This window comes from Gracilinanus agilis, chromosome 1 (genome assembly GCF_016433145.1).
Source record: "Gracilinanus agilis isolate LMUSP501 chromosome 1, AgileGrace, whole genome shotgun sequence".
Taxonomy (NCBI): Eukaryota; Metazoa; Chordata; class Mammalia; order Didelphimorphia; family Didelphidae; genus Gracilinanus; species Gracilinanus agilis.
In genome coordinates, this window is record NC_058130.1 from 641,053,651 (window position 1) to 641,067,054 (window position 13,404).

Consider the following 13,404-nt stretch of genomic DNA (forward strand, 5'->3'; position numbering starts at 1 on the left):
GGGCTTTTTAACTGGAGCTTTCTACTTCAACATTTCAAAATGTTGTCAAGATCATTAGGAATTTGTTTAATCAAAAACATTTTCCTAACCTAAGCAAACTTGTTCTTAGTTTGTAATTTAAGTTTTGGAATGTTGACATTAGGTCTTCTTTCACCCAACTGTCACAGAATAAGAAAAGGTCTAAGAAAGAGAGATCCAATTATCCTTCTTAGTCTTAAAAAGGTACTCTCAAGAACCAAAGGAACAACTAACTTCTGATTGTGTGTTGTCAAGAAAAGCGTTTAAGAATGAAAAGGGGCCTCCTGCCACTCCAGAATGTGTTTTAGAAATAGCTAGTGAATTTCACTCAAAAGCTGAATAGTTCCCTAAACTAAAAGGGAGGAGGATAAAGAGAAAAACCTCTTTGGTAACAGGCAAGAAATAGATTTTACACTACTTTATTTTCTTTAATATTTTCTTTAATAAGACATTACAGCACACAACTGAGCCTCCAGTGTGTTAGTTAACAGGGGGTAGTCATATGAAAGAGTGGAAACAAATTTACTATTAACCCCACTCCCTTCAGCAACTGATGTCTCCTTATAAATGAAAAAAAAAAATTCTCCCTCAATATATTTTATTAAGCCTTTTGAAGACAACATAACAATTAGATCTGTTATAGAATCTTCAAATTACAAAAATATTCAGTTAGGGCTCTGAAATTTAAAGATTTTTCCCCTGTTGAAGATTTAACTCACACACAACAACCAAAAAAAAAAAGAGTAGCTGATAGAACAATTCACATATTAAGTCTGAGAATTAAAGGTTTTATGCAAGATAAATGTTATTTTTCCTATCACTGTGATACAGCTTTAAATGTGGTTCTTTAGTTTCTCATAATGAACTGAATACAAACATAAAAATCTTTTATTAAAAAATTATACAATTAGTAAGGCAACTGAAAGAAAAATGAAATTCAAAGATAATTATTTTTAAATGGAAAAACTTCACTAAACATTGAAAAAACATATATACTCAGAAATACTTCCTTTTAACTGAAATTAACCAGAATAATACCTAGCACATGAATTAAAGGCAGAATTCTAACTTTCTGGTGAATCAATGTTAGGATACCATATAATAGTCATGTAATATTTAGGGAATTTAAAAGGTTTTCTTTTGGTCAGGTAAAGTAGTAAGAATTTTCTTACCAACTATCTCCATCAGATTTTTTCCTTAAAATCTCATTTTAAATAGTAATACGTACAATATGGTGGATGATGCAAAACCATAGAAAGAATTTGCAGTGATAATTAGATAAAGGACAGAATCTGGTGTCTGTAAGAGCTGGCTACCAGTGTGTGCTACTCCCTAAAAGTTTATATTTGAATACTATTCTCCCTATTTCATTAAAAAAATCAGTTAAAATAGACAATATTAACAAACTTAATCTTTCAGTTCTGATTAAAATAAATTGTTAAGGATCAACTTCTAAACATAGCCTCACTTCAGCTGGTAGGGTTTTACTTCATTTAAATTCTCTTCTCCACAAATACCTTTAACATACCTATATAATAAGTATGTGGATTTAAAACTATTCTAAGACCTTAAACCCAAACCCAATATGTATGGTCTTTAAGAGTTTAAAAATAAGATTAAAACATACTCTTAAAGTCAATGACACCCATATGGGTACTTAGCCCAAGTATGCCATTCCATTTTTCCTTTTAATGACATTTACTAGTAACAAAACCGGGCCATTTAAATTAATTCCTGTTCTAGTTATTTTGGCAAATATTTAAAAGAATTCTTTCAGAATAATCTTCAATTTAAATCTATCTAGAACGATTCTGAAAGAAACTTACATATTATAGAACAAAGACAAACCAGTTTATAGCAATAAATTTTCCAAGCTTACTTTTACGTAAAATAGTTAATTTGTCACCCACTATGGCAGACTTTAGAACCTTATTTTTCGCAAGGAAAATTCAATTCCTTCAATCATTTACCAAATACTTGTAATAATGTTCATTAGCCAATTATTTATGTCCCATTCAGGGTCAACAAGAGGATTATTTTTTATCAAATTTGCAATTCCCTTCTCACAACCTATTAATCCAGGTTGTTTTCAGTAGTGGTACACCCAATACAGGCACAACTGAAGAAAGTGGAATGGCACATTAATTCTTAAGGAGTTTTACTAAACAAACCGACAAATTAAAATATTTATCAAGTATATGAAAGCAATTAATCAATTCTTTTGTTTCACTAGCTGTCTACCTAAAATAATACAATAGAATACATGTATTAATGATTCTGCTTTAGTTTGAATAGCCAACAAACTTGATGGGAAAGGGGTAAGAGACAAAGCATTTGCAATTCTAGCTGATGTCTTCATTAGATTTTAAGGCAGATGCGTAAAGGTGGAACAGAACTTCTACAAGCATTTATCCTGTGATGTTGTAAAATCAAAGTACTACTTTATTAAATGAGTTATTTTACACAATATGAACATCAATATAATTACAATTGTAAAAAAATTTTTATAACAAGGATGGACTGATTTTCAGAATTTCCAAATCAAGGCCCAACTGTACATTTACACAGAATTGTCTTTGCATGAAGCCCAAAAGGGAACAGCATAAAAATGAGTTTCTGTAGCCCCTTTATTTTTGCTGATCAACAGTTTGTTAGAAAAGCAGCTGCAGGTTTGTTACCTAAGGTCTGAGATAGTAGAAGAGTCAATAGGTGCCATGAATTCACCTACAAAAACATAAGAATAGCTTTCAGTGAATGTAACTGTTACACAACACTACTATTATACACTGCTTATATGTCTCAAGAAAGAAACAAACCAGACACTTGACAATGACTTGAGTTTTATAGAAAGCAGTCTTTAAGTTGGTCTTTATAGCTAATTAATTGGGTTTTTACTACCCACAACAGATCTCTGACAAGTTTAGTAAGAGATGGTTTACACACACATATATATATGGATGTGTGTGTGTGTGTGTGTGTGTGTGTGTGTGTGTGTGTGTGTGTGTATAAAGGGGGGAATCCAAATAAACCATCAAGGGTTAAATTGATTGTTTTCTGGCAATTATAATACATGACTAATTTCTGTCCTATAATACTAGAATACAATGTGCACTTAGTAAAATACCTGCATAATCCTGCTCACCCACATTAGCCTGCATCATTTCTGGGAGCAAAGTCTCTCAAAATACGGTTGTTGTATTAACTATTCTCTTCAAGCTGATTTATCTTTTCCATTCCAGGACCAGGGCTGATCAGCTTCCCCTTTCTTTTATTTTTTTGGCTGCAGCAGTAGTAGTACAAGTTAAAATAGATTTGGTGTTCTGAAGACATGGTATGAGTACTGCAAAATGGTCTTTTAGTAAAATTATTAAGTTCTTAAGATGGGGAAGCAATTATCAAGTCTCAGCCAGAAGACAAATTAATCTCACAATTATAGGAGATAAGTTTTGTCCTCTTGGACAACCTTGACATTAAAACAAACAAACAAAAAAATCAATGACCTGTAAACAACTTTATGCCTGAACATCAGCCAATTCTGGAGGAAGTGGAGTCTTAGGATGTTTGCTCTCAAAGTGCTGTTTGAAGGTCTTAGGGTCCGGCATTTGTGTCTAATGAAGTGGTAGGATGAAGAGGCAAAGGATAAAAAAAGAGAACAGAGAAAAAATTTATGTTAGGGAAGAAAAACAGATACCAATAGTCAAAGAGAAAACATTTCATGAATTCAATAAACTCAGTTATTGAAGAAAAACTTGAGAAAAGTTAAAAAGACAATACTTAATGGATTCAATAAATTTATATTAAGACTAGATTTTTAAAAAAAAAGCTCACTTTTACACAATGAGTCTAATTCAAATTCAAAATTTTTCTTCATACAATAAGATTCCTATCATGTACATTAGAATCTATGTCAGTAAATCTGACTATGATCATACTTTAGTTCCATCTTATTTTAAAAGTACCATCTCGTAGCAAGGAGATGGTTCATGTACTAATGATTTCATTTTAGAAATAATCTATCATTTGTTGTTCTAGCATGACCATTTTACTAGTATTTTTTTCAACTAAGCTACAATATGCTCTGAGAGCAAAAGCTATGAATATATCTTACCATCTTTATTACCCTTCCTCATCCCCTCCCCCCCCAACGAGGGCCCTCCTTGTACATAGTACATTGCCTTCCTTTCCCATGAATTTCAATGCTCCTGTGATCAGATAATAGGACAGAAAGAAGCTTAGGCCTGGTATTCACAAACAGGTCCCTCTTCATCAGTTACACATACTAAACTTGAACTGTTCTCAGTGTCATTAACGTTCTAACTAATTATGCTAACAGACCCTGACTATACAACAATGAACAAACCCCAAAAGTCAAAATGCTTACATTTTAAAGGCAACTCTAAGATTCATTTGATTCTTTTATATTTAATGTTTCCTAAACTAGTCATGTAGGGCACAATTTTCTAGTAAGGTGCCAAATGATATGTCCAGAACACACCATTTTTATTTAAATGAAAGCTCTTATGTGTTAAAAAATTTCATTTTGGCAGCAATATGAAAATTGATTAAAGGGCCGAGAGTGGAGATGGTTAAAACAGGTCTAGACAGGTCACAAGGGACTGGGCTAGTGTATGCATAAGAATTTATGTGCCTACTATGTTGGACACTGGGAATAAAAACATAGAAAATGATAAGGAGTGATCGTTATCTTCATTAGTAAACAACATGTGATAGCATCACTAAAAACCATGTCTAAAGGAACTAGGTGTTTGGTTTTAGTACATCTGGGGAAATAGTTATGAATGTCAAAACTTTTATGTTATCTAAGTATAGAATAACTTTCCACAGAAATGCCAGGTCTTCTAGCTCCCCTTACCCTACAGACAGTGCAGGTATATATCAAGGCAGCCTTAGCAGCAGCCTTCTGATCATGTCCTTGTTTCTTTTTTTGTCCAGCTTGTTTTTTGGCATTTTTCTGCTGAGACTGAATCTTCTGCTGTCCACGAGCCATATCTACAAACAAAAAAATGTTATGTTAAATTTTGCTATTGTTAATACAAGTAGGTAATAGCCATTAATTTGTTCAGAAGGAATGCCAATGATACATCCTCAGAATACTTCTAATGCAATTCAAGTTTAATATGTAGAATGCCTTCTCCCTCCTTTATGTATCTGGAATTAAAGTCATTAAGTACGAAATTAAAAATTTGAGTTAGCTAAAACTAAAAAAAATTTTCAATGAAAATTTCCTCTACATTTTAAACTTTTAGCAATTTCCCCCACATTTAGTAAATTTGAGGCTTGAGTCTTACAACACAGGAGAAACAAGATCTGTCATCTAACGCCCAAGAACGTGATCAGAGCAGCAGGTGGGAATTATTGTTCTCTTGAAAAGAACATACTCAGGTTTCATAGTATTCCACTCTAAACACTCTTGAAAAATTAGTCTTTCTGATGCTGCCCCAATTTACAAAATTCAAAACTAAATCCATTTCAAATAATAGATCAGGTGGGAAATTTTTAAACTTAACTCATCCATTCTTTGTGCCTTAACATAATCAAAGGAACCTTTTCTGCACAAAGGTTGCAGAACAGCAACATAAAGATCAGTTGGAAAGAAAGCACTCCAATTGGACCTAGAAGCATTGAGTTTGTATTAAAATTCTACTACTAAGCTGCAAGATTCTGGTTGGTTATTTTCACCTTTTGGTCCTTGTTTCCTCATCTATAAAATAGGGTTGCTATTACTCGCACTACCAATCTCCCAAGAAAATTTTGACAAATATTTTAGAGAGCTGTGAAGTACAAGAAGCACTGGATCTAGTGTCAGGAAGACCTGAGTTCAAATGCAACCAGACACTTACTAGCTGGGTGACTCTGAGAAAGTCAGTACACACTGTGTGCCTGAGTTTCCCCAAATGGCAAATCACTCCAGCATCTCTGCCAAGAAAACCTCAAAAAGGGTCATGAAGTCAGACATGACTGAACAATAAAATTATTGTTTTATTATCCTGCCACAAATACTGTTGGTAGAAATCATAATAAAAAATAAAAACCCTACACTTCCCTGAGGAAAATCACTATTTCAAAACTAATTTTTAACACTTGGGAGTCTGGAAAACTCATTTAAATTTTCTCATCTGTAAATGTATATGCTACTATCTGTATTAGTTACTTCACAGAGTTGTATTGCAAGAAATAATATATGGAAAGTGCTTATAAGGACTTCAAAAAAGTTTTCTCCATAGAGATGTTTAAGTCAAGCTTTTTTTTTTTTTAAAATACTTTACCTAACCTAGGATTTTATTGATATAAGAGAACTCCTGATACCAATGCCAGCTGGTACTTTCCCAGGTTAAGCTATGGCTTTATATTTTTCTAGAAACTGATTCTGGCCAGCAACACACTTAGAACCACCAATTAATATTATGCTGCAGCATATTTTAATTTGTTTTGTTAATCATTTCCCAGTTACATTTTATTCTGGTTCGGACACTCATGAGCTTTGTGGGCAGCCTGAAGTTCTAGAACTCTGAGAAGTTAAGTGATTTGCCAGGGTCATAGCTAGTTCCAGAGACTGGATTTGAACCCCCCAATCTCTTCCTGGTTTCTAGGCCAACTCTCTAACCTTTTCCTTAGTTCACAAAGTGCCTAGACTAAATACACTTTTAAAAAGAATTGTACTATGGTAGATCATAAGTATACTTCTAAACATGTCTCTATATTACCTTAAATGGATATTTAAACCTTCATTATATACAAATAATTATTTGTATATAATTATCTACCCACCCCATAACAAATTCTACTTAAGTGTTACCAGATAAATAAATTTTCTCTTATAATCCTGACCCAGAAATCCTAAATTTCATTATCTGCCACATGTGATTTTTTTTTCCAAAATAGATGTCATGTTAAAAGAATAGTTAAAGCAAAAACTTGAAGTACATTTTTAAACAATCTGCCATTAACGCTAGATTTAAATTGGAAATCAAAAGCCAAACCATTTTTTTCCTCAATCTTTAGGCTTTGAACCAAGGTTACATATTTGTAAAAGACCTTAAGAATATTTAATACACTAAACTAATCTTGACTGATTGATTTACCCGGACCCTACCACCATATAGGAAAGGTTTCAATAGTAATTTGGCAAGAGGAGATGGAAAATAGATAAGTATGGAATAGATTCCCCACCCCAATCCTTGGGTTTTTGTAATCTAGGACTTATGAAGTACTTAAAAGTGTGTTGTATTTCAAATTTTAATGGTACTCAAATCACTAGACTCTACAATACAATTAAAGTTGTCTTCACTACTATGCATGAATGGAAAGATGGTTTCCAGTTATCAGACTCAAAGTCTCACTAGTATTCCTTATAATCAAAATACTATACTGTAAATCTTTTGTGTTCCAGTAACTTAATGTGCTTTTTTAGTTTACCATGATTTAACTTGAAGGTATCTAACTTTTAAATTGTGGCACAGCACTCCAAAGTTTCCAATCTTAAAATGGCAGGCCACTAGAGAATTCCAGAAGTTTCTTAGGATGAAAGAAATTTCTCTATTTAAGCTGTTAGGATAGTACTTCTCTAGGCCTAATACACTGGTTAATTACTTTTGTACAGGGTACAAAGTAATGTCACCAGTTAGTGGAACAATGTCCCAGTTTTATAAAATAGGGAGGCATTCACTTCATTAAAAATATAGTATTATATAACAGGTTTCATTTAACCATTCTCAAGGCTTTCCTCAGACCAAAAGGAAAGCCATGTTATCCTCTTCTCATCTAGTTAAAAAGGAAGGTTTTATATAGATAAAAGGCAAAATTAAGAGTTTAACCTGAGGCAGGGAGGAACAGAAGTTCCTTCAGTTCTGACACTATAGAAGTGATTTCCTTTTTGAAAGAACTGCAAAATGACATTTGTTTCTTGATAGCTAAACTTTGGCCAGGTCTCAACAAAGTTTTCTACGAATTCAAAAGTATAAAGATTCCCTTTTCTCAGATGTTAGGGAACAATGGTAACATAACCTAAAGCAAGGCAACAAGTAATTTACAAATGCTCGACCTTCAGAGTTCCACCGACCTCTTCCATTTTATGTGGCTTTTTGGTAGGGGCTGCAGAATTGGGGGGGGGGGGACGGCAAAAGGAATGGGTTTTCTAAGAAGGCCTAAGTTTCAAGTCTAAAGTAGAAAGAAAAGAAAAAAAGGGGGGTGAGGGTACTAGAAAATCCGTCCAAAACCAAGACAAATGAGAAAGAGGGTATTGGTATTTTTGGATCGAGGAAGTGCCTTCACCCCACACCATCTGTACACCCCTAAAAAAAGCCTTTCAAGTCCAGGAGGCAGACCAAGATCAGACCCATTCTTGACACCAGCTTTTGACTCCCATCTTTTCCGAGGTGTGAATTGGGGGCTTCGGCCAGCTCCCCCTTACGCAGACAGACCCCACGCGCCACCTCCCCTACTATTACCACGCGTGAGCCATCTAGGAGCCGGCCCCGTCCCGTGCGCTTCTGGCGCCCCCTCTTCCTCTAGCCTTTGCTCTGCCCCCTCCCCAAACTGACCCTGAAGCAAAGGCCACGCTCCCCGAAAGCTATGCCCTTCAGTCCCGGGCCCTCCCGTAGCTGCTGGGCCGGCCCCCACCCCCACTCCGTCCGCCTGGGGCGGGCTGCGGCAGGAGAGATGGACGCCCGGGCCCCAGCCTCGCTCGCTCTGTCCTCCCCCTCCCAGCCCCTTCCTTCCCGCCGCCGCGGTGCCCGGAGCCGCTTACCGGGGCTGGGACAGTCCGGCGTCTGAAGCGCCGCGCGGGGCGAGGGTGCTGGGGGGCGGGGGAGGGAGGGAGGGAGGGAGAGGGAGGAGGGACCTGAGTGAGAGACTAAGCGCTCCCCGCACGGCCTCCGCCGCCGCCGCTGCCGCCCGCCCGCCCGAGAGGAGAGAGGGAGCGCACAACAGTCCGCGCCTCACGCCCGCCGCGCGCACGCTCCCGCCCGCCTCAATCGGAAGAGCGAGATCCCACGACGCCTCGCGCACGCGCGCGCGAGCACGCCCGCCCACGCTTCCAGGCTGCTACTGAAGGGACGGCGGCATCGGTGACTGCTTTCCCAATTCCCCCAGCGCTAGGCGCGCACCACTCTCTTCCCCCACCCCCTCCCTCCACGCTTTCCCTTCTATCTCCTTTTGGCTCCACCCTCCTGCCCCCCTCCTCTACCCCCCACCCCGACTCGCACACCGACTCTTTTTCCGGTCGGCTCCGACCAATCGCTGCGCGTCCCTATTACATAACGGGGGGAGGGGGCGAGCGGAAACCTGGGCTAGCGAAAGCGACCTTTTCAGAGGTGCTGAAGGCAATGTCTCCTTCAGTCTCTCGAACTCCCCTACCCCAGAGATAGCCCCAAAGGGCAGGGAATTAATTTAATCTGTCAACTAACTGTCCGCCTTCCGATCCAGTCAGGCTGTTTGTTTCACGAAAGAGAGTCCTTAGGCGCCCTGGCCCCGGCCCTGGCCTGGTCTGGTCTGGCCTGGTTTGGCCCGGTCCAGCCTGAGCCGCGCAGTCGCAATTGCACCCTCATCCTCCGCCGCAATCGGCCCCACCCCCACCCCTCCATCATTTCCCCCTCCCCATGCCTTGGCCCGCTCACCTCTCGGCAACTCCTGGTCTACCCGCCTGCTTCAGCAGCCCTTGCCTAACAACTATTTAAGGGGTGGGGTAGGGGCGGTGGGGGACTCTGCTAAGCCTGCTTGGGAAGGTAAAGATTCTCAGCATGTGGGGTGGACTCGAGAAGGGGAGTCCTGCGTGGAGGCTGCCGCTGATGGTGGCCTGGCACGAGGGGAGGCCTGCTCCCCGGGCTCAGTCGCCGGAGCTGGACCAGACTGAGGGGAGCCCTGGCCTTCAGGGTGACCCCCTAAGAGGGACCCGACTGCCTTTGTTCTCTCATAGGCCTAGGCTTACCTCACGCCACCTCCACCCCAGCTCCCCAAATCACAGAGCCCGAAACCAGATTGGCTGCCCCTTATGCAAGGGTTGGGGCCAGGGGAGATGAGTGGGTCTGTGGTCCAGTTTAAGAGCGCTGGAGAATCCTAGCACTAGCCAGAATAAATAAGTCTAGGAAGTCTAAGCTAACCCCTAAAGAATTTAATTTTAGCTGACCTAGTTTGGCCCCACCAACAGCTAACTTATCTGTGGTAGTTGGGGGAGAGGCTTTATTTTGGGCATTTAATTCACAAGTAATTAACAAATAGCTTTTTTCTGTTAGTTTAATTTTAGATTTGACCAACCTTTTATTAGAAATACAACTAGAGAGCAAAATGGGAGTTTAACATTTCTACAACCTATTATCCCCATTCAACCTTCCTATCATTACTCCTAGTACCCGTTATTTCTGGGCTTAAAATTTCATTTTTATGAATTCCTCAAAGCATTCTCCTTTATAGTCATACTGGTTTATTTGCTGTCTTTCACAATATTCCATCTCTCTACTTTTGCACAAACATAATACTTTCACTCCTCACATTCACTTTATTAGGCTGTGAATACCTTGAGAATAGGGATTTTTTTTTAACTTTCTTGTATTCTAGTGCTTAGCACAATGTCTCATAGGAGAAGCTTAATAATAAATGCTAGTTGACGAGATTAAATGACAGTCATTGAATCCCTAGCTTCCTTTGAAACTCAGCTCAAGGGCTGCTTCTTATTTGAGGCGTTTCCTAGCCTCTCTCCTTTATCAGTAACCTACTTCCCACCATCCACTGCCCACCTATTACTTGCTTTTAATGTCCATATATTTGTATTTACTTATATAATGTTGGTGTTGTCCTTCCTGGAATGTAAGCTCTCTGAGGGAGTGGCTTTTTCTGTTTTGGTCTTTTGTCTCCCCAGATCATAGAATAGTACCTGGCAAAAAATAAATCTTAATAAATTTGCTTTTTGATTTGGTTTGGGATCCAGGGTAACAAAATGGTTAATTATCTGGAAGGATTCTAGGCATATGTGATGAGATGTCTTTATAAAATATCAAATCAGCAGCTAAAAACATGTATTTAGCCACATGATGTCAAAAATTTTACAGTCAAATTGTTCTTTAGAATTTTATCTTGTAGATTGCTATTTAAAATGAAGAACTAGTTCAATATATGGGATTTACATAGAATTCTAGAAGTCTGAAGGTTGAGATAAGATTTCAAAGCAAAGGCATTTTAATGGCTTGACTCTTGGACAATGCTGAATCTCTAGGTTGCTTTGATGACAGCTGCACAATAGTTGTGGGGGTGGAGGATGAATGGGGGGGTTCTGAAATATGTGAGTGATCTAGGCAGCATCTGACAATAGTTATGAACAACAACTGGCCTAAGCAAGATAAACAATATAAAACTGCATGTGGTAATTAGAAGGATACTACTTACATCTGTGGTTGTCATACAGCATTCAGTTCATGTAAATAAGCATTTATTAATCATCTACTGGTGTATGAAGCATTTCTACTATGTTGTCCTTTAATTTATTGCCCAGAACATACAAAAGGATGGTAGCAAGCATATATACCTGGTTATGTATACATGTTGTTAACTTTTTAAAACACAGAACTATTAAATAGTCATAAAACCACTCTTTAATCAAGGGAAAGGGGGGTTAGGGGTACCTGGCCTCTTTTGCAGAGCTGCGCCTTGTGCAGAGTCCAAGAATTGAACACTGCTTGGCTCTGCTCCCTGACCCCCCTGGGAGTGACACTGCACTAGATGATGACTCCAAGGAACAAAGGAAATTGGGGAACTTATATACCATTTGGGAAGATCCAGGAGCTGGGAGAGATGATTGACATTATACTGACAGGATATGATCAAGCTTGGGAAAGGAATCATAGCTAGAGGCTAGGGTGTAAGGGAAAGGGACTGCTTACCCAATGGATTCTAAAGGAATGGTCCCTGCCCAGGTGTGTCTTCCGGGGAAGGGTCTCAGATACTATGGGCAAGACTTACCTAAGACAAAAAGGGTATTTAGCATTTACCCTGGGGTCCATCTTTCAGTCTGCAACTGCTAGCCTGAGATTCCCTTCAGGGTGGACCCCCCCCCAACAGGGAACAAGCACAAACCTTGGGGTCTCCAACCCATAAGCTATTTCTAAAACTTGGGGTTCATCAGAGCCACAAGTTTGGGGACTCTAGATTCCATGTCGACAATGATATATATGTGTGTGTGTGTATGTATATATGTATATATAAGCATGTATGTTTATATGTCAGTATTTTGATGGTAAATAACTCACTAATAGATTCATTATCATATAATCCTGTATTATTAAAAGTCATGTCTATTTCAATTTGAAATGTAATATTAAACATACAGTGAAAGATGGCTACTTAAGTCCTTATTTCCTATAATGTCCCATCTGTTTCCTATTGAATGAAAGCTTATTTCAGACCTTCGAACTCCTCTGAATTCTTTGGAAGAAAGATGTGTGTGTGTGTATATTTGTGTGTGTGTGTGTGTGTATCCAAAGACTATTACCACCTTATTGAATTACTTGCAATTAATACACACATATTATTAGTACTTATAGGATTCCTTTTGATTAAGACTCTTTCAATTCCAAGTAAGGACACACTTCTTAAGCTATTAGTTATGTTTTATTCGTCTTCTGTGCAAACTGATCTATTAACTGCCATAGAGCTTTCATAGCACACCATTCCACATCTTTAGGCCTTCTTAGATACATTGATTGTTTTTTCAAGTTAATTAATTTATTTAAAATATTTTTCCATAGTTACATGATTCATGATCTTTCCCATTCCTCTTTTCTCCTCCCTCCCAGAGCCCACAAGCAATTCCACTGGGTTATACATTTGGATATTAGTTTTGAGGAAGTATTTCACTTGTGTTGCCACTCTTTTGGATCTTTCATTATTCTCCTGCCCTTTGTCATTCTTATATCAAGAGAAGAGGAAAACAAAGAAAACAAGCATATAGTGATTTCTTGAGCTCCACAGCAGTCATTTCCAATATTACTAAGAACTACTTGGATCCTAGAATTGAGATCATCCTAGCCTCAAATGATTATTTTTTTTCTTTGTATTTTTATCCTACTACTGAGTACCTGGCAGCACTTATTAACTTAGAAAAAACACAGAACTATTAAATAGTCATAAAGCCACTCTTTAATCAAAGGAAAAGGGGAAGAACAGGGGTACTTAGGCCTCTTAGGCAGAGATGTGCCTTATGCAGAGTCCAAGGATTTAAAACTGCTTCGCTCTGCTCCCTGAACCCCTGGGAGCGACAATGTCGACTCCAAGGAATAAAGGAAATTGGGGAACTTATATACCATTTGGGAAGATCCAGGGGCTGGGAAAGATGATTGACATTATACTGGTAAGGATGGGATTTACCATCAATGCTGG

The 13,404-nt window shown here is 38.5% G+C and overlaps 1 protein-coding gene across 2 annotated transcripts; it reads right to left on the reverse strand.

Annotated features, from left to right (window-relative positions):
* Positions 1–424: 424 nt before the first annotated feature.
* Positions 425–9,569, reverse strand: ZNF706 (zinc finger protein 706). Of its 2 annotated transcripts, none has more exons than XM_044658223.1 (4): positions 9,444–9,569; positions 4,892–5,028; positions 3,519–3,626; positions 425–2,742 (listed from the first exon to the last, which is right to left on the reverse strand). In XM_044658223.1, exons 2-3 carry the CDS (start codon positions 5,024–5,026, stop codon positions 3,531–3,533), a joined length of 231 nt encoding a protein of 76 aa, XP_044514158.1. In that variant the 5' UTR covers positions 5,027–5,028; positions 9,444–9,569; the 3' UTR covers positions 425–2,742; positions 3,519–3,530. The 2 variants fall into 2 exon arrangements, with proteins under 2 accessions (XP_044514158.1, XP_044514157.1); XM_044658222.1 differs by lacking the exon at positions 9,444–9,569 and adding an exon at positions 8,786–9,008.
* Positions 9,570–13,404: the final 3,835 nt, after the last annotated feature.

Excerpts from the sequence above, each read along its gene's own strand:
- ZNF706 (XM_044658223.1), bottom strand. The coding sequence starts at position 5,026 with ATGGCTCGTGGACAGCAGAAGATTCAGTCTCAGCAGAAAAATGCCAAA. Across the intron at positions 3,627-4,891 it reads ATACCTGCACTGTCTGTAGG|ACACAAATGCCGGACCCTAA; the intron begins GTAAGGGGAGCT and ends CCACTTCATTAG.